The sequence below is a fragment of the Gossypium arboreum genome, chromosome 11 (assembly GCF_025698485.1).
Source record: "Gossypium arboreum isolate Shixiya-1 chromosome 11, ASM2569848v2, whole genome shotgun sequence".
NCBI lineage: Eukaryota > Viridiplantae > Streptophyta > Magnoliopsida > Malvales > Malvaceae > Gossypium > Gossypium arboreum.
This window is the reverse complement of record NC_069080.1, coordinates 5546891-5568155: the sequence shown is the minus strand read 5'-3', so window position 1 is coordinate 5568155 and position 21265 is coordinate 5546891. Positions and strand designations below refer to the sequence as shown.

Here is a 21265-nt window from a genome sequence, read left to right as displayed (position 1 = left end):
ATTCCTAATAAATACATTATAACCACTAAAACTGTGACATGTTTCTAAATAAAAATAATATAGTTTTTTTACTAATGCATTTTTTCTTAAAATGCCAACTATTTACATGTATGCATCAAAGACATGGAGGTTTATTTGAATAAAACTGTACCAGTCAAAGGACTTTTTAATATATTAACCTGGCATGATTCTATTGGGTTAGAGATGGTACGGGAGTATGAACCACAATTGACCTAACAATTCACTCTGCTTTTATCACAACACATCCTAACTTAGCTTTTCCAGCTCATAAAAATGCTAAGATGAAAACTAAAATAAAAAAAAATAAAAAAAAAAATTAGTAAAGGGCAGTCCATCATTGAGCTTTATTCATTAAAAGAACCATGCATGTCAAAATAGTATACAAAATGCTTACATTTTCATACAGAATGTTTACTATTGTGAGTTACATGTGAAACAAAAATGAATTCTACATCATAATGGATTGAAATTAGTTGAAGTATCAAACCTGCTACCGTACACCAACAGCAGCTCCAATCGGCTGGCCATTTCTTGGGTCGATCTTATTCTTCTTCAAAGAAAACACCCTTCAACTTAATCGATGATTCGAACATGATTAGTCTGAAAAGTTCAATGTTTCCTACCCTAGTTATATAATCAATGCTGTGGTGTATGACAGATTATTAAATAAAATCAGCACAACCTCATAGTTTTGAGCGCTTTAAGTACACAAGCACGCCAATGCTGGTTAAGACAACGGCACCCGCCAGTAGGCCTGTGTGAAAAGAGGCCCACCGAGTTTTCGCGGCTGTTACACTTGATTGTGATGTTATGTGCTGAGAGGAATCAGGAAAATCCAGATACAATCTTAAAACCTGTAAGACAGGAACAGAGAGTAATAAATTTAGAACAATGTATCAGGAGCAACTACAATCTTTACCGATTTAGGCTCTTTATTTCTCATATCAACAATTTTTTCCACCTTTTTTATCCTTCATTACTTCGTTAAGATTTAAGAGTTTGATCTCAAAGCCCAAGTTGAGAATTAGCTTGAGCCTTGTTAGATAGAAAATCACACTAGCCAATGACCAAGCAAGTACAATAAAGATCCAATACGAATGAAATGAACTACAGCTCACAGATTCAAGTTCAATTATGAAAACCTTAAATCCTAAAGCAGGGCTCCATAAACTTGTCCTCTTAAAGTGAAAAATCAATGAAAAATAATTGAATTTATCTGTGCAAATATTCATTAAAAAGTACCAAGGAAACCAGCAGCAGAAACAAAATAGGATGGTCTAGCAGGAGAGAACCAATAGTCAAATACAGAGAGTGAGTTACCTTTAGTCCTCGGGATCTAGTATGGTTAACAGCAGCAATAAGATCACAGTCTGTGATAAGTAAAACCTTATCACCTTCATCATCTTCATACTACATAAAAATGAGAGAAAAAAAAAGGGAATGAGTACAAACAATAAAATTTGATAAAACCAGAGAAAGTGAAGTAGAAAATAAACAAATAATCAACTCACCAGAAGCTGAGGGTGACTATGATCATTACTAGAACCAATTCTTTGCATAACAGCTGACGATAGCTCGTCTAAATTCTCAATACCTGGAGAAAAAAATATAAATATGGTATTTTTGCATGCATGAAACATCACAGGAAAAAAGGATAATTGCAAAGCCCGCAAACATGCTTACTATCATATTCAGCTGCAGATTATATCTTTCTTTTCAATAATAAAGCCCGGGTGTGGATTAGGAAATCAGTGTATTGATGCTTATAGGTATGAAATGACATGTATTTATAATATTCAGGTCAAATTCTTTAGCAAGTATATTGACCTACATTGCTACGTACCAAAATTGAATCGATGTACACGACCCTTACGATCCTCAAATTTGAAACAAAATGAGTTTCCAAGGCCAAGGGAAGGATAGGATGATAACCTTCCAGCATCTGCCCCCTCTGATGTCAAGATTGCAGACATTTCACTGAAATGTACATTCAGCAAGGTTGGTTCCAGTGTAACATGTTGGGACCATATGAGACTGAATGAGTTACCTCTGTGTGTCATAATCATCTGGCGGCTGTAAAGAAAGGGCAGAATCCCAGAATTTTTGCATCATTGTGCTTGCTATGTCATTAACAGCTCCAGAGCTACTTTCAACCTTCAAAAGATCAAATTTTCAGAAATAAAAATATAATTTAGGGGGGCTGTTTGACATCCTCGTGTGATAATATAAAGAAAGCTAAACAAATTATGGCAGCCAGATTCAAATAAGAAAATACTACACAGTATATTTGTAACCATATTATAGGGAACTTTGTCTTTTAACTTTTTGCTTGTTACTGGTGAATTATGTTCAGTCGGACAAAACTGTAGACATGCCAAGTGCAATGGAATGAGTCAGAGACCTTATCCAACAACTTGAGAAGGACTAACCTATATGTTTCTGTATGTACAAGTATCCCAACAACTCAAGAAGTATTGATCTATATATAGCCATCAATATAAGTAAGAGGTTCGGAACGGGCTGAGAAAGTTCAGGCAAAAAGTTTTGAAGGTTAGTACTAGGACTTACACAAAAGAAAAAGTTAGAATAAAAGTAGTTTTCATAATTACCTTCAAAACTTGCAAATTTTAAATATCAAGGATTTCAACAAAATATAATGTACATGGAAATACTGCTTTCCAACTCTTTTTTTTAATTGTTATAATGAAATTTAATTCATCTTGTCTACTATATAGTCCACCGCGGAACATATAATGACCGAAGGATTATAACTATTGACAAAAATATTTCCAACTCTGGACACTTGGGGTGAAAAGAATTGAGCTGAGCAAAGTTCTACATCTTCCCATTATGCCTAATAGCCATTGCCTAAACATCCAATTCATATACATGAAATACCGAAGGATTTTGATAGATATAAACATGCATAAAATACATACCATAGAAATTGCTGCATGAGTAATCTGCAGAACATCTACACAAGCAGCAACAGTTCCATCTGCACAACAGCCATTTCCACACACATCAACATGAAAAAATTATAATCATAAACATGTATGAAAGAACAAAAACCCACCTTTGTCTAGAACAGGAAGATGTAAAAACTTCCCGTCATGCATTATATGCAGTGCGTCAAGGATTGATGTTTCCACTTTTGCACATTTAGGGTTTGGTGTCATAACCTGAGTGATAAAGAAAAGATAATGTCATGACGAAGTATCAAAAGTCTTCTTCATACAAAATGAAAGTATAAAAAAGCTTATAACCAGAAACCATTTATGCAAAAAATTGCATGTTATGTCTTGGGGCCATCTAATGTCAAGAATACATGATACAAAATTGCAAATTCTATTCCAAGATCAGATAATGCAATTGAGAAATAGGTAAAACTTAGAAGAAATCAAACATGTTCATGTTCCAAACTTCCAATTTAATTTAATTTAAGTATCACGGCATAGTTTATAATAAACTATGCGACATAAACACTGTAACTGTACAAAGTAAAGGTACAGACATATAATTGCTCACTATATTGCTGATGTATTTATGCATAAAACAGAGTTGAAACTCAGTTGTAAACTTTATTCAAATACACAATTTTTTAAACAAAAGCACATCAAATCAAATGTATATGAGTGAACCTTTTCCACCATAGTCAGCTCGGGAGAGATTTTGTGCCACAACTCGCATAAGGATATCCTTTGAACTGCAGTGGGTAGTAAAGTTAGTAATTGCAAAAATATTGAAAGAGACCTTTAAATCCACACCAAATACATGTTACAGTGCAAAAGATCTCAAAAGCTAATATTAATCAGTTCATAAGAAAGGTTACGTTAGTATCCCCTGAATTTTGTTCCCCGTCATCATAACAACTGAATTAACCCGCAACTCCCGCATCTTTTTTGCAGCAACACGGACAGGATCTGATGATGAAACAATTGCAACCCTGGAAAAGGAAGAAGATACCAGGACAGGTAAAACCAATAACAAAACGAGCAAGGGTATTTAGGAAATTGTATTTGTATATAACAAGCAATTAGACAACTGAGATGGAAGAAAATACTTCGAATTTTCAGCAATTATAGTTGACAAGGATGGCTTGAACATCCGCTCCCTCAAAGTTTCTATGAAGGCATATGGTGCTGAATAAAACATGACAAACAAAAGAAGTAATCACTGGTTTCAATCTGTATGGTACAAGCATTAATGTATACCCTTGATCACTGATCAAGTAAAAGACATAGACATATAAGTTTGTGCAGACACACTTTGATATTATATATGAACCTTCTTAATATATACATGTAATGGCGAGGAAAACTTGAAAGTTGAGTCATCTCTATTCAAAAGTGCATTCAACAACCACAATAGCGCCTGTAGTATTTGGCTCAAGAAGCGTGGTGCAGAAGCACTTTTGAGCAAAACCTAAGAGTGTCTTGCGGTTGGGATGGGCAAAAATCAGCTTTTGGCACTGCAAACACAATGCCAATGCAACCTAAATCAACTACAAATCTCAACCACACAACTGGGGTTTAAGGCTAGACAATAAATTGGAATCTTGCCACCAAGTAGAGCATTTATTAGTGATTATGCAACCATTAGTAACTAACTCCTATTTAAAAAACAGCACACACAAAAAGTTTAAATACTGAAAAATGTAATGTGATAAAAAAATATAAAACCATGCTTTATGGCCAAAAAATTGAAACTAGTAGCAGGTATAACAACCTATGCACCAAGTAATAAAGCATAAAAGTTAGTCCATAAAACAACAAAATAAGCACATTAAAACAGGAAATCATATTGAGAAGACCCAAACTTTATTTTAAAAAAATGTACCCGTTCACATCTAATGCAGAGAAAAAAAAGCAACAAACTAAAGCATCAAAATCTATAATAGTATCAGGATGAAAAGGTTGGTTATCTGAATCAAACTAACAGGATCAGATACCAAATTTGCAAGCAGAACATGAAATAGTGTAATCCTTGTCATTTCATGTGCCAACTTTAGGTTGATATACGTAAACACACACAAGGATATTAAATAATGCTAGTGATCTATTTTTATTGACACATACATCAGTAAAAAAATTGATGATGATGATAATAAAAATAAATGATCATGTTTGCATGCATTTACAGCAACAAAGATAAGACAGCAAGTGTCTATTTTGGTGAATATCGTTGAAACGACAGAGGTTGTTACGAGAGCTTATCAAATATATGCATGCAATGGCTTTGAATCATTAGAATGTTATAAATGCCATTAAAAAAAAACTAATTATGATAATAATAATGAATGAATGATTATGTTTGCATGCATTTACAGCTATGAAGAAGAGTCAGTAAGTGTCTATATTGGTGAATATTGTTGGAACAACAGAGGCAACAACAAGAGCTTATCAAATATATGCATGCAGTGGCCTTGAATCATTAGAATGTTATGATCATTAGTATAGAAGAAAAATTAACCATTGCTTCCCCACTGGCGTTCAACCCCTTCCACTGCAGCAGCAATTGCACTTCCTTGCTCAGCAGCCTTCTCCATTCTAGAGATAGCATCATAAAGGCATTTTGTAATATCCAGCATGGCAATGACTTCACCATTTTCCACAACAGGAAGATGCCTGAATTTACCTGTCAAAAGAACCAGTTACTTAGGTTTAGAACATGCATGTACAATAGGATTTAAAGTTTTAAACAAGTACTGCTATTGTGATCAGCCTTAGTTCAGCTCTGGCATATATCAAGTCAACGCTTTGCAATTTCACCATTGCTTAGAGAAATGGTATACAAAAGAAAAAGTTAGAATAAAAGTAGTTTTCATAATTACCTTCAAAACTTGCAAATTTTAAATATCAAGGATTTCAACAAAATATAATGTACATGGAAATACTGCTTTCCAACTCTTTTTTTTAATTGTTATAATGAAATTTAATTCATCTTGTCTACTATATAGTCCACCGCGGAACATATAATGACCGAAGGATTATAACTATTGACAAAAATATTTCCAACTCTGGACACTTGGGGTGAAAAGAATTGAGCTGAGCAAAGTTCTACATCTTCCCATTATGCCTAATAGCCATTGCCTAAACATCCAATTCATATACATGAAATACCAAGGATTTTGATAGATATAAACATGCATAAAATACATACCATAGAAATTGCTGCATGAGTAATCTGCAGAACATCTACACAAGCAGCAACAGTTCCATCTGCACAACAGCCATTTCCACACACATCAACATGAAAAATTATAATCATAAACATGTATGAAAGAACAAAACCCACCTTTGTCTAGAACAGGAAGATGTAAAACTTCCGTCATGCATTATATGCAGTCGTCAAGGATTGATGTTTCCACTTTTGCACATTTAGGGTTTGGTGTCATAACCTGAGTGATAAAGAAAAGATAATGTCATGACGAAGTATCAAAAGTCTTCTTCATACAAAATGAAAGTATAAAAAAGCTTATAACCAGAAACCATTTATGCAAAAAATTGCATGTTATGTCTTGGGGCCATCTAATGTCAAGAATACATGATACAAAATTGCAAATTCTATTCCAAGATCAGATAATGCAATTGAGAAATAGGTAAAACTTAGAAGAAATCAAACATGTTCATGTTCCAAACTTCCAATTTAATTTAATTTAGTATCACGGCATAGTTTATAATAAACTATGCGACATAAACACTGTAACTGTACAAAGTAAAGGTACAGACATATAATTGCTCACTATATTGCTGATGTATTTATGCATAAAACAGAGTTGAAACTCAGTTGTAAACTTTATTCAAATACACAATTTTTTAAACAAAAGCACATCAAATCAAATGTATATGAGTGAACCTTTTCCACCATAGTCAGCTCGGGGGAGAGATTTTGTGCCACAACTCGCATAAGGATATCCTTTGAACTGCAGTGGGTAGTAAAGTTAGTAATTGCAAAAAATATTGAAAGAGACCTTTAAATCCACACCAAATACATGTTACAGTGCAAAAGATCTCAAAAGCTAATATTAATCAGTTCATAAGAAAGGTTACGTTAGTATCCCCTGAATTTTGTTCCCCGTCATCATAACAACTGAATTAACCCGCAACTCCCGCATCTTTTTTGCAGCAACACGGACAGGATCTGATGATGAAACAATTGCAACCCTGGAAAAGGAAGAAGATACCAGGACAGGTAAAACCAATAACAAAACGAGCAAGGGTATTTAGGAAATTGTATTTGTATATAACAAGCAATTAGACAACTGAGATGGAAGAAAATACTTCGAATTTTCAGCAATTATAGTTGACAAGGATGGCTTGAACATCCGCTCCCTCAAAGTTTCTATGAAGGCATATGGTGCTGAATAAAACATGACAAACAAAAGAAGTAATCACTGGTTTCAATCTGTATGGTACAAGCATTAATGTATACCCTTGATCACTGATCAAGTAAAAGACATAGACATATAAGTTTGTGCAGACACACTTTGATATTATATATGAACCTTCTTAATATATACATGTAATGGCGAGGAAAACTTGAAAGTTGAGTCATCTCTATTCAAAAGTGCATTCAACAACCACAATAGCGCCTGTAGTATTTGGCTCAAGAAGCGTGGTGCAGAAGCACTTTTGAGCAAAACCTAAGAGTGTCTTGCGGTTGGGATGGGCAAAAATCAGCTTTTGGCACTGCAAACACAATGCCAATGCAACCTAAATCAACTACAAATCTCAACCACACAACTGGGGTTTAAGGCTAGACAATAAATTGGAATCTTGCCACCAAGTAGAGCATTTATTAGTGATTATGCAACCATTAGTAACTAACTCCTATTTAAAAAACAGCACACACAAAAAGTTTAAATACTGAAAAATGTAATGTGATAAAAAAATATAAAACCATGCTTTATGGCCAAAAAATTGAAACTAGTAGCAGGTATAACAACCTATGCACCAAGTAATAAAGCATAAAAGTTAGTCCATAAAACAACAAAATAAGCACATTAAAACAGGAAATCATATTGAGAAGACCCAAACTTTATTTTAAAAAAATGTACCCGTTCACATCTAATGCAGAGAAAAAAAAGCAACAAACTAAAGCATCAAAATCTATAATAGTATCAGGATGAAAAGGTTGGTTATCTGAATCAAACTAACAGGATCAGATACCAAATTTGCAAGCAGAACATGAAATAGTGTAATCCTTGTCATTTCATGTGCCAACTTTAGGTTGATATACGTAAACACACACAAGGATATTAAATAATGCTAGTGATCTATTTTATTGACACATACATCAGTAAAAAATTGATGATGATGATAATAAAATAAATGATCATGTTTGCATGCATTTACAGCAACAAAGATAAGACAGCAAGTGTCTATTTTGGTGAATATCGTTGAAACGACAGAGGTTGTTACGAGAGCTTATCAAATATATGCATGCAATGGCTTTGAATCATTAGAATGTTATAAATGCCATTAAAAAAACTAATTATGATAATAATAATGAATGAATGATTATGTTTGCATGCATTTACAGCTATGAAGAAGAGTCAGTAAGTGTCTATATTGGTGAATATTGTTGGAACAACAGAGGCAACAACAAGAGCTTATCAAATATATGCATGCAGTGGCCTTGAATCATTAGAATGTTATGATCATTAGTATAGAAGAAAAATTAACCATTGCTTCCCCACTGGCGTTCAACCCCTTCCACTGCAGCAGCAATTGCACTTCCTTGCTCAGCAGCCTTCTCCATTCTAGAGATAGCATCATAAAGGCATTTTGTAATATCCAGCATGGCAATGACTTCACCATTTTCCACAACAGGAAGATGCCTGAATTTACCTGTCAAAAGAACCAGTTACTTAGGTTTAGAACATGCATGTACAATAGGATTTAAAGTTTTAAACAAGTACTGCTATTGTGATCAGCCTTAGTTCAGCTCTGGCATATATCAAGTCAACGCTTTGCAATTTCACCATTGCTTAGAGAAATGGTATAATAGCTTTTGACAAAGGAAAATCCAGAAATGACATTGGACTATTTAAAACCACACTGATAATTGAGGGCTATATAAAACCATAAAACATACTTTTACTTAAGCTAAAATTTTACTAAATTCCAATGGTCACTTTAGGTTCAGCCCACTACGTAAACTCATACATTTTGTCCAAGGGTTAAACCCAAAGCCTAATGTGTGATGATTATAGAACATACTTTTAATTAAGCTAAACTTTTAGTAAATTCCAATAGTCACATTAGTTCAACCCACTATGTAAACTCATACACTTAGTCCAAGGGTTAAACCCAAAGCCTAATGTTTGATGATTATAGATAATTTCAGATCTAACCTGTCAAACCATTTATAAAAGACCCTGCATGAGAATCTAAACTCAACACCAAATCTTAGCTTTGTCACGCATCTTTCTCACAGATAATTAGCTAACATGAGTTTCATGAACTAAAAGAAAGCAATAATATTCTTCCAACACTCCATCCACCCCCTAAGTCTTTTGCAAGTCCCTTTCTCTCTATTCAAATTTCTTCTAAGAACAATTAACATTGAGTTTGAACCTTTAAAACGTGCCAAAGTTCCTTTCAAATGCTGTCAAAACCAATGCTGGAATAGGTTTTCTTTGTCCAAGATATGTCCAATTATTTCTAAACAGAAATAGAATTCAGTTTTAGTAGGGTTATAGTGCAAAAGTAACATAACCAAGCACCTCGAACCATCTTCTGAAGTGCCTCCATGGCCAAAGAGTCCGACGTTACAAAAATTGGACTACATGTCGTGATCTTAGATACCACAGTCTGCTCCGGCCTCAACCCTTCTGCTATTACTCTAGTGGCAATGTCCTGGAAATTATACATACATAAATTTGCAATTTTACACACTACACAATAAGAACGTGGAAGGAATAAAACAGTCGAGAGATGCTAAATAAAAAACCTTGTCAGTAATGATCCCAGAGAGCAAGCCATTGGCATCGGTGAGCAACACTGCATCCATACGACGAGCTGCCATCCGCCTACAAGCCTCCGACACAGTGGTTCCTTCCGGGATGGTGAGAGCTTTGGACAACCTCAGCTTCTTCACCGTCCTCTCACCACCAACAGAGCTGACAAAGAACGAGCCTGAGAACAACATTTGTTAAAATGAACATTGAAAAGCAATACTAAGTAAAGGAAACTAACGAAGGAGAAGTCGGCTTGGCATTGTCGGATGTGTGAGACTTCTCAGGGGCAGAAGGACCTCTTCTGTAAGAATTCCGGCGGGATGCCGGCGGGAGAGACACCGATTGGCTAGTCATTTCGTCGATTAATTCGGGCCAATCGATCAATAAAGCTTTTTAGGTTATTAGGGTTTAGGAATTTGAGTGGCCCTCCCTCTTTGACCACTCGCTTCCCCTTTCCACGGTGGCTGGTTTCAAGGCTTCAGCCTCATTGTTGTCTGAACTCTGAATTTATATTTGATTCGTCCACTTATAATTAAACTGTCAATCACAAGCTACAATTTCATTAATTAATTGGGCTAAATTTATTAGTAGTCCCTAAGTTATTATTTAGATTTTAAATCAATCCCAAAATTCAAACTGTTCTACTTAAAGTACTCAAAGTATTAATAGTGTATCCATATAATTTCTTTCATCATTCTACCCATCAAATTAGGAGTTAAATGTTAGCTCAAATATAATGCAGAGTATATTTAAATCAAATGTATCAAATTTTAAATATGTATATACCTATCACATAAATTGTTTGAATTTGACACACTATAAAAAAAATAGTCTTACTAAATCTTAATGGTGCTATTATTTAGTAAGTCAGATCCAAATTACCTGTAAAATAAGTGTTTGTATGTTTAAATTTCGATCTATGTATTTTAAAATGGTTTAAGTCAAATTCAACAAGCATTTAACGTTTAAGTTAATATTAGGTTGATGAAAGAATTTAATTGATGTAATATTAATGTTTTAAAGACTCAACAGAGGATAATAAATGTTAAATACTACAAATATAAATAGATTGATAATTTCAAGGACCATTTATGACATTATTAATTATTTAGACAAAAAAAAGAATATCAAAATACAACCATAAAATTTCCAAATGCCTTTGAAATTTTAGATTTTATTCTACATTTTTGAATGTGTTGTGTATAAGACTCAAAATTTACCAAAAAAAAAAAAAAGAAATTCTCTTCGTGGAAGCAGCGGCGTAGCTAGGGATTGGCTGGGGCTCGACCCCTAAAATAAAAAAATTTTGATTTATATTTTTAAAATCTTTAAAATTTTAAATTAGTAAAAAAAAATTACACTTTGGCCTCTTTTAAAAATATAAAATTTGATTTAAATTTTTAAAAATTATAAAAATATAAACTATTAAAACGATGAAATTATATTTTTACTATCATAAAAATTATAATTTAATTTAAGTCCTGACAAAATTTGCTGGCAATGGGTCAAAGTATATCCTTAGAAGAAAAAAAATCAAATTTTTGTGAAGAAAAAAAAATCAAATTTTTTGTGCCACAAGCTCAATGTTTCTTTAGCAAATATGGTTGTTATAATTCATAACCCAGAAGAACTGCATACAGACTTAGAGGAATGAAATAAGAAAAATCTAATTTAATTTAAACCTGTTTCCAGTTTTGACAAATGCAGATATCTATAAGTCTGTTTATTGATATAAATGAGATGGTACAAGCAGCAGACTATATGATATGATACCATAGCAACAATGGCAACTTGTAAATAATCAAGCAATACTGTGTATTGCTGTATACCATGGTAAGTTGGTTTTACAGTGTTATTCCATCAAGAGAAATAGAAGGTATATGTTGAAGGCCAAAAATATTGGTGTCTCGTGAATTCTGCTCTGCTCTCTTCACTTTTTACCTAGTATGTCGTAGAAAACCTTTGGTTTTCTGTAATCTGTGATGCACAATGCCTACAACCACAAATGTTTTGTTTTAGTCAGCCATACTATATATATAAACTCATATTAGTCCTGACATAGAACTTAGGGTTGAATATATAAATTGACTCCAAAGGATTAACCTGCAAATTGGCTCAGGAACTATATACATTTTAACAATATGGTACTTGAGAAAATTTAATAATTGTCCCAGAACTTGTATTGCTAGCAAATTGCGGATATGGCATGGAGTTGATCAATACTAATTTGTCATGGATCAAGACAGATATTTTTCTAAATGCAGACATGGTATTAACTTCACACATGGCAACTTATTATAGGTCAACTAAATCAGGGTAGCAATTTATACAATCTCATTAGTCCATTGGGTTAAATTCGCTCGATGGAATTAAACCGTAGGTACCTGATTTTGAAAAAAAAAATTCTTTATAGACCATATCGTTAAAAGGTGTATAGTTAGGGATCAATTTATACATTAACATAATAAAAAATATAAGTGGCCTACCTGCATTGCAAATGCAAGGTGCATTAAAGTGGGTTCTGACCATGGCTTCCCTATAAATTGAAGGCCAATTGGCAAACCAGCTTTGTCATAACCAACCTATCAAAGTATACATGGAGAATCTGATATTAGTAGAATCATACCATTTCAGTGAAGTTAATAGACATTAATTACAGCATAAATTTTCAAATAAGCAACAAGTGGTAATAAGTTATTACAGGGACAGTAATAGCAGGTAGTCCCAAAAAGTTTCCTGCTATCTGATATCGAATAATGGTACCTGAAATAACAAGATGGGTTAATTTCACTTCATTTACTGATTGTGCTAATAAAGCATGAAGATTTAAACACAAAATACATAGGGAAAATAGGTAAAAAATTCTTACCTCCATTTACGTAGTCAAGCTCACCAGTCTTTAGAGCGTTTTTAGATATTGAGTATGCAGTCATACTGTTTTAAAAGAAAAGAAAACTGGTTAAACTTGGGCATTGCAAGAGAAGGTCTTGCAGTGGGCAGTTTAAGTAAAATAGAAGAATAGATGCAAGTTGTTGCAGTGAAAAAGAGTTTACCCTGTTGTTGGAGTAACTATGACATCTGCCTTGGCGAAAATTTTGTTATGAATCTGCATATGGCGGTACCTGCATAATTGTAGTCAAGCATCTTACTTAAAACTTATTGACAATAAAGGGGTTGGCCTAATTTTAATATAAGACCATAGGACGCCCAATACTTAATATCGCTTAACAACTGTAATGGATCTCCATCATGTGCAAGCAAAGGGGAAGACCAAAGAACCTACCGCATGACAAACTTGAAAGGGACAATAATAGAATAAAACCTGAATCAACATAAAATCATTTGGCTAGTTTTAATTTTAATATATACTAAAAAAAAAAAACATGATGTTCCAATATGAAAATAAATTTACAATAGGTAACCACAATTTATCAATATTATAAGAATTTTCAAAATTTATAAGCTCAAGTTCTTGTAAATTTTTTGTTTAAGATCATACTCCATCTTAAAAGTATCAATCCAAAAAAAAAAAATCACACCATGAATAACTTATTAAATCACCAAACGACTCTACAATTGATCCTAACCCATTGGTGAACCTGGACGGTTGCTCACCCCTGCGAAGTTTATATTATAAATGACATCTTTTTTTTTTTTTTGGGGGGGGGGGAACAGCTTACCTCAGTTTCTGGGCCTTTATATACTCATTGCTGTTGAAAGCACCATATATATCAACTACTACTCTTGCATCCCATCCAAATTCTGAACGGCCCCTACTTGAAAAAGTTTATATTGTCAGAATCTATAATTTAAAATACTGGAGATCATGAATATAAAGAGTATATAACATGGTGGTTAAAGTCTAGAATATAACATACAAATTTTCCAGATGAGAACTCAGTGCAGTGCTGCATTCGGAACCAATTGTCACATAATGTGCCAGGCGCATTACTTCTAGCTCTGGTATGGTAACCTCTACAGTCTTAACAACGGGGAAATTTATTGCTACAATAGTCTAACTTGGATATATAAAATATATATAACTAACAAAACTTGGTTTTTGATATCATATTATGCATCCGATCTAAAACCTATTGACAGCAAATAGAGATTCCTAACAATAGAACAAAACTCGGGCTTTGATGAAACCGATCTTTAACAGATGTGGGATAACACCAGTTAACAACTTTAATACAAAAATGGGTAGTACTAGTTAAAGAAAGAATCCATTGCTAATTACCTTCCAATTGTAACGCTCACAAAGCAATTGCACAGCATTAGAGCAGCATAATCTTATCTCTTCGTTGCAATCGTTGAACCACTAATAGAGCCGATTGGTTAAAAAACAGGATAGAAGGAATTAGAATTTAACCCTTTTTAAGCTATAATTGATGAAAAAAATGGACTCCAATTAAGTGATCATATAATTTCATCACTTACCTCTCCATATATTGCAAGCTTGATGTTTGATATTGGATTTGTGGAGTTCAGCAGTGGAAAATGTATTTTGGGCTGGCAGGTTATCCAAACGCCAAAGAAGATAAGTAAAAGTCATCCAAACTTAGATTCTCTTGTAAAATTACCATAGTATGAAGAGATACATTACTCATACGACTTACCTAGTGAGTGTTATATATGGTATGTGTTTAAAATGAATATGTTTAAACTTCTTTTAAAAAATCGATATATTTTGAGTATTATATCTTATATAGAGGTCTAACTCGAACACAAATATTAAATACGAATATTTTAGAAAAAAAAAAGAAGATGAAGAGTGGTGGAAATATAGGTGAAAAGAAGACATCACAAAGTCATTATCTGGAACCAACTAACGAAGGTTATCGCTATGTTCCTAGAGCTTCAAGTCATAAAAAATCAAAATAATTAATTTTTAAGTTTCAAAATGTTTATTTACACTAAAGAAAAAAGAAAAAGAAAATATATGATTGTATGAGAAATCGGTTTGGCACAGAAACTGATATCAAAATCAGCTTTCTCCTGAAAGAAAGATGATCTGTGCATTGAAAACAACAAGTAGAATCCAGAATTTTTAGTGAATCTCTATAACTGGTACTCACAGGCAAAGTGGTTGGCTCATGTGATGGAAGATGACCACTAATAGCAGCATAACTGAAAACAGAAAACAGAAAACAGAAAACAAATTAAGTCATATCTACAACTAACAACGTAGCCTATGAAAGTCAATGGAATTCAGTGATATATATAAACTCGAAGCTTAGTCCCATTGATTCATGCAATCACTTTTAAGAGGTGGCATCTAACAGTTTAGGGGTTTCAGGTTTGAATCCCATCTGCAAGCACTTCCTTATTCCCTGTCTGCGTCCTTCTCAATTCCAAAAAAATAAAATAAAATAAAAACAGGGAGAGAAAACTTACACAATAAATGCATCCTCTAAGGTACCTGCTAGTACTCCAACCATTCCTACTGTCCAGTTCAGAGGAAGAACACTGGAAACATGATAAACATTTTTAGATATTGGTTAGATTTCACACCTAATTGAACACAAAGAATTGTTTTACCTAAACAAATTCTCACCCTGAATGAGGAATGCCTCCAAAAGTCGGTTTGAACCCGACAACACCAGAAAGGGATGCAGGCATTCTCACAGATCCTACACAGAAACCAAATATGAAGTGCGTTTGTCCTTTGAACTTATTCACGTGGCAAAATTTTCTGTCGCCTTTTTTGCAATATTGATGAATGAACAGTACATAGAGGATGATAAAATAAAGATGATAGTGCATAGCTGCTCGTTATGGCAATGAAAGAATTGTTACTCCTAATTGATTGTTATAATATTGCTAAACTATTCAGTTCTCAGGCTCAATAGTATATCACTCAAAAAAAAAGACTAAGAATTCCACACTTCTTCCATTTTGGAGGTAATAATAAAGGATTTAACCATAGTTGCAGTCTTGAAGGTTTAATTTGGATATTTATCACTGAGTTTTCAGCAGTGGCAGATCTTGGCATTAAGTTTTGGGGTCTAACTAAAATTTTTAAAAACTTTGAGGGTTTTAGTGAGAATTTTCAAAAATTTTGGTAGGCCCATTAAAAACTTTCAAAATTTTAGAGGTTTTATGAAAATTTACAAAAATAAAAAAAATAAAAATTGAATAGTCTAATTGAAATTTCAAAGGTTTAATAATAATTTTCAAAAATTTGAGGGGCCTAATTAAAATTTCAGAAAAGTTTAAGGGTATAACTAAAATTTTCAAAAACTTGGGGTAGGGAGCCAAGGGCCCGCTAGGCGCTAATGAGGTCCCGCCTCTGGTTTTCAGTCCAAGAGAATCAAAAGAATCTATTCAGGGATGAAACTTTAAAGCGTTCAACCATGGCTACCTTGGACAAGTTTAAAAGGTGGAATTTATTGCACATCTATTTCTATACTTGTTGTCTATACTTTTACAAGTATATCTACGTAGATTTAGTGTTTATGTTGATTATCTAATCATAAGAGTTTGCTATTGATCATAAGTTTAAAAGTTCGGTTGTTTTTCGATGAAGGATGACAAACTTTACCTCCTCCGTCCACACCAAGGGCTGCAGGGCATAACCCTGCACACACTACTGCTGCAGATCCACTAGAAGAACCACCAGAGATTCTGCTGGGATCATAGGGATTTCTCGGAGGCCTGCAACATTCACAAAAGGAACATGTTACAGTATTTAGTTGTAAGTTTGGTTTATGAAAGAGGAAAGCAACAAGAAATTCCCACCCATAGTGGGGATTTATCCCACTTGGTGTAGCTCCAAGCTCATGCATATTAGTCTTTCCAACAAGTATAGCACCACAGGATCTGAGTCGTGCAACACAGCATGCATCGCCTGTACATGGTCTAACCTTGTGCAGCCACTTTGTACCTCCTATAAAAATAAGAACTGAGATAGGGACAAAGATTAACCATTAAATAAAAGGAATTGATGTGCAACTGAAGAACTTAGGTGACCTGTAGTTGGATATGGAGAGCAATCTATTTCATCCTTGACAGCAATTGGAACTCCATCTAGAGCAGATATTGGAGCTCCTGAATACGAGAACAATTAGATCTGTATGAATATTAGACGGTATTGACAAAGGGATATTGCAAATAGAAAAAGATTCTATATGAAAATGGAAGTCCACTTCTACTAGATTTGGAAATCAGCTAACTTGTTTTTCACTTTGGTCTTCGCATGGAATATAAGAAAGATGAAGTATGCTTGAATATGCTTATTTCCTTATGATAATGTAGACAACAATGTCTCAATAAGAAAGCACATTAAGATATGTAATGTGACTTAATTACTGTAAAAGGCTACCTCTTTCATACCGAAGAGTTGATTCTGTAGCTTGCCTTAGGATATCTTCAGCATCATAGTTAATGAAGAAGGCTATTGACAAAGGACGACTGGAAGATTCATGAACAGCATATATAAACCGCTCTGCAACCTGCAGAATTGAAAATTGGTTTCCGTGATGATAGAAATGTAATCATAAATAATCATTCTTTAGGTGAAAACCTAATCACAAATATTAGTGGGATGTTGACAACATGCAATAAACTAAGTAACCAAGAGTGGTACCTTCAATGGAGTTATTTCCCCATTTCTATAGGCTCTTGAATAATCCGCTATTGTCCAACGCCGGAAACAGCTGAATTTGAAAGCATCTAGTGAATTCTCTGAGGTTAAAGGAAGGCAATTCATAGCCTGTTGAACTCTTTCTGCTGGAGATGCATCAGAATCAATCTCTATGACTTCTTGCTCATCAAGGTCTGTGTTGATGCAACCAAATTAGACACAACATTAGAAGTTCATAATTTGAAAGGATATAAACAGAAGCTCATAGAACTATAATTCAAAAATAAAAGAAGAAGCATAAATACATACATATGCCATTAGCTAGATATTTCCCCCAGTTATTGTGATCTATCTCTACCTCAAATTATGCATCCCATGAACTTGACTATATAATGAACATTCTTATAGTTCCCTTAACAGTCCACTAGATGAAGCTTTAACAATTCATCAAACACCTTCGGAGCATAAGAAACTTCCAGCATTTGGTTATTGCAAACAGAAGTTGTAGAAAATTCATAGATCACTTAACGGCAGCCAATATTTTGATTCATTGGTTAACTAGTTTTACAATGCTTCCAATCATCTAACTTCTAATGTGATAAAGATCAAGGACTATGTGTTGTATCCAAAATATGTTTGATCTAAGGCATGCGTACCAACATAAGGATGCAATGGAACAAACATGGGTGGTTCCTCCACCGTTGCATTCGAGATAAACTGCACAAGAGTAAAACATGTTGTGTAAGAGACTAACCATAAACACCAAACAACCAACCATGTCCATCACAAAAACACTATTTTCTTTTTTCAGGGATCAAAGATACCATATTCTTTTTATGGCTGAATGATTCTCTTCATATCAGTGCATTGCAAGTACATAAAAATGCAACAAATTCAGTGTATTAAACATGTTATAAATTATAATATGCACAGATTTTGAGAAAATAAAAAATAAAAAAACCGTGATTTAGTTAGAGAAAACAAGACTTGCATTCAATGAAATGGCTAATTAAACAGTAATTAATTTTAATGCAAATATTTTTATTCATCATAAGATTACATTGTTTTATTTATAATGGTTTAGTACATAAAAAAAGTTTAATGAAAAAATTGGCCACTAAAGTTTGCATGTTTTGTCAAAATAGCCTTAATTGTACATGTGGAAAATAATAAAATAAATAATACATTAAATTAAAGAAACAACTCTTAATTTAAAAAAATAAAGTTACTTATCTAAGAAAATTTATACATTAAATTAAAAAACTCTTAATTAAAGAAAATAAACGTAATTATCTAAGAAAAATTAACTCTTAATTTCATATGTGAAATATTTTAATGAGATTTAATGAATAAATTTAATGTTTCAATCTTTCATACATTTATTTTCTTTAAATTAAGAGTTATTTTTAACTTCATGAATTATTTATATATTTTATTATTTTTCACATGTAATTATCTTATTGGATTATTTAAGCAATAAATTACATATCATTAAAAATATTTCATGTACGAAATTCCACATCATCCCGTTAATTTTTTAACGGTACTTTCATCAAATTTGCTAAAAAACAATTTGAAAAAGAAAACAAAGGTTAATGGCCAAAAAAAGCCTAAAAAATACAATATGTAAACTTTAGTTGTAAGATTTGTCATTAAGTCTAAAAAAAATTACCATAGTCACTAGACTTGTCCATGGGCTAAACCACTGATTGGGTCTGAAAGCCCATTTGAAAAGTAGAAGGATTTTGACAAAAATATAAGCCTATAAAATAGGTTTGGAAAAAAATAAGACCTGAATTTGTAAAAAAAAAATATTATTTTGTTAGTGTTTTTTCATTGTTTTTCTGTCATTTCATTATTATGGTGTTATTATTTTATTGTTATTGTTTGGACATTGTATAACTCTTTTTTTATTGTTGATTTTGCTATTATTTTAGAGAGATTTGGTTCTTAAGTTGCAACCATATAAGTCTTATTTAAATATAAAGATTTTTTTAATTTATTTTCAATTTGTTAGAAAATATTTATTTTAATGTTTTGAGTATTTTTATATATTATAATTTTAAATTTTATATAAAAATAAAATTTAAAAAATTAATCTGAACTATCGTACCTAAATTTGAGTTTTTTTTATTCGGACTAAGCTTGATAAAATTTTAAACTTATTTTTTAATCTGAGCACTTGGCCCGAAGATAAAGAACTCTAGATACAACAAGAGCGTTGGTCATAAAGTCGATGATAGTGATGAGTGAACCAGAAACATTAATGGCGTTGCTTCTTCGAGATTATAATAATTAAAGAACAAAAAATGAACAAGTGAAGCAGAATGAAGGCAATAAGTGTGTGTACCTTGTGAACTCGATTCAGCCTCTTCAATATGTAGAACGCCAATGCTCCAAATATCCTTGACTCCAGAATCCACGCAAATATTTTTGCCAGCAATCCTCCCATGCGAGGAGCTACATCCATACATATTCAGAAAATTATATATATATGCAAAAGGAGGCAAACTTTGAAGGAGAAAGTCAACGACAGCTGTCTTAAGTAGAAACAGAACATCCGATATTCCAGATTCAGGAACTGTTGAGTCAGTAAAAAGAGATTCTTAAACAATTCGATGAATACTCAGATTCAGACAAAGCTTCTCAAAGCCTGTCATTTTATCTATTTAAATAAACCTCTCTCTCTATATATGTATATATATATATATCTGAATTTGATGTGAAAGAAAAAAAGTGATGATGATGATGAAGATTGGAGAAAAATGGATGGAAATGAGGAAATAGAAACCTTTGATATCGGCTTCGACATATATCTCGTTACTGTCAGGACCAAGATCAAGTTGCTCTACTGGCTTGTAAACCACGCCAGCAGCTCTCAATAATCCCATTTTACTGGGAAAAAAATTTGCTTTGTAGATCGCTGCTGCAGGTTTTGGGCAAATGCAGTACCAGAGGTTCAATAAAAACAGGTCAACCAATACATATATAAGTATATAATTTGCACTGCAAGTAAATAAAGTACAGCTAGGATATGATAGGATATTTGTGAGAGATAACTGTGAGGAGATGGCTACATGTTGGTCGTTACTATCAATGCTAATATTATTAATACCGATCATTTTGTTATATTATTGATTTAATTGCATTATTAATTGGATAAACTATCAAAATAGTTACTTTTATTTGTCTTAAGTTATATTTTAGTCACTTATGTTTAAAATGTTACGTTTTAGTCTCTTATATTATCGTTTTATTACGAAATGATTATTCTATTGTTAAGATATGTCACCTCCCAAACGATAGTCCTACGTAACAGTTAAAATGGGTTTTAAATGTTAATGTGGATGTCCGGCCAAGTAATTTAATTGATTTTTTTAATTAAATAAATTTAATTAATTGAATTTTCTGAACTAATTAAAGGAAAATGTTAATCTGGTTTTCTGAAATAATCAAAACCAATACATCGTATTAATCCTTGAATTGAAAAAAAAAACTTTCGATCTCTTTTTTTCTTTTAGTTTTCGTTTTCATTTTGACTGAAAAATTATTCATTTTCATAGTCATCTTTTTTGAACCGAAATAATATAAATCAAATTGAGTGTTCCATCAATCGATTAGATTTTTTATTCAAAATGAAAGAATAAATAATTAATTCAATAGAGGGTCCAGATATGGATTACAGTAAATAATGG

The 21265-nt window shown here is 32.8% G+C and overlaps 2 protein-coding genes across 4 annotated transcripts; both read right to left on the bottom strand.

Moving 5' to 3' along the window:
- Window positions 1-337: 337 nt before the first annotated feature.
- Window positions 338-10527, bottom strand: LOC108470389 (CBS domain-containing protein CBSCBSPB3-like). 2 transcript variants are annotated; one of them, XM_017771674.2, is made up of 15 exons: window positions 10224-10527; window positions 9979-10147; window positions 9752-9884; window positions 8709-8873; window positions 7305-7383; window positions 7074-7187; window positions 6880-6946; window positions 3098-3203; window positions 2961-3019; window positions 2069-2175; window positions 1865-1998; window positions 1533-1615; window positions 1342-1431; window positions 704-875; window positions 338-593 (listed from the first exon to the last, which is right to left on the bottom strand). In XM_017771674.2, the coding sequence occupies exons 1-14, from the start codon at window positions 10337-10339 to the stop codon at window positions 705-707; spliced, it is 1593 nt and encodes a 530-aa protein (XP_017627163.1). In that variant the 5' UTR covers window positions 10340-10527; the 3' UTR covers window positions 338-593; window position 704. The 2 variants fall into 2 exon arrangements, with proteins under 2 accessions (XP_017627163.1, XP_017627162.1); XM_017771673.2 differs by having other exon boundaries at window positions 338-621; window positions 10224-10525.
- Window positions 10528-11677: 1150 nt separating this feature from the next.
- LOC108470812 (fatty acid amide hydrolase-like) lies at window positions 11678-20665 on the bottom strand. 2 transcript variants are annotated; one of them, XM_053021978.1, is made up of 20 exons: window positions 20362-20665; window positions 19921-20030; window positions 18227-18287; window positions 17574-17764; window positions 17310-17439; window positions 16958-17035; window positions 16727-16874; window positions 16530-16642; window positions 15543-15618; window positions 15383-15454; window positions 15064-15115; window positions 14426-14497; window positions 14226-14306; window positions 13864-13967; window positions 13666-13758; window positions 13039-13107; window positions 12855-12919; window positions 12687-12748; window positions 12472-12567; window positions 11678-11978 (listed from the first exon to the last, which is right to left on the bottom strand). In XM_053021978.1, the coding sequence occupies exons 1-20, from the start codon at window positions 20459-20461 to the stop codon at window positions 11916-11918; spliced, it is 1836 nt and encodes a 611-aa protein (XP_052877938.1). In that variant the 5' UTR covers window positions 20462-20665; the 3' UTR covers window positions 11678-11915. The 2 variants fall into 2 exon arrangements, with proteins under 2 accessions (XP_052877938.1, XP_052877937.1); XM_053021977.1 differs by having other exon boundaries at window positions 16530-16874.
- Between the last annotated feature and the right edge of the window lie 600 nt (window positions 20666-21265).

Coding starts and splice junctions, on each gene's coding strand:
- LOC108470389 (XM_017771674.2), bottom strand. CDS start 10,339: ATGACTAGCCAATCGGTGTCTCTCCCGCCGGCATCCCGCCGGAATTCT. Junction 7,384..8,708: donor ACGCCAGTGGGGAAGCAATG/GTTAATTTTTCT, acceptor TGTTTTATTCAG/CACCATATGCCTTCATAGAA. Junction 3,204..6,879: donor AGCTGACTATGGTGGAAAAG/GTTCACTCATAT, acceptor TTTATCACTCAG/GTTATGACACCAAACCCTAA.
- LOC108470812 (XM_053021977.1), bottom strand. CDS start 20,461: ATGGGATTATTGAGAGCTGCTGGCGTGGTTTACAAGCCAGTAGAGCAA. Junction 17,036..17,309: donor AACTCTTCGGTATGAAAGAG/GTAGCCTTTTAC, acceptor TCTCGTATTCAG/GAGCTCCAATATCTGCTCTA. Junction 14,498..15,063: donor ATGAGCCAACCACTTTGCCT/GTGAGTACCAGT, acceptor ATAACCTGCCAG/CCCAAAATACATTTTCCACT.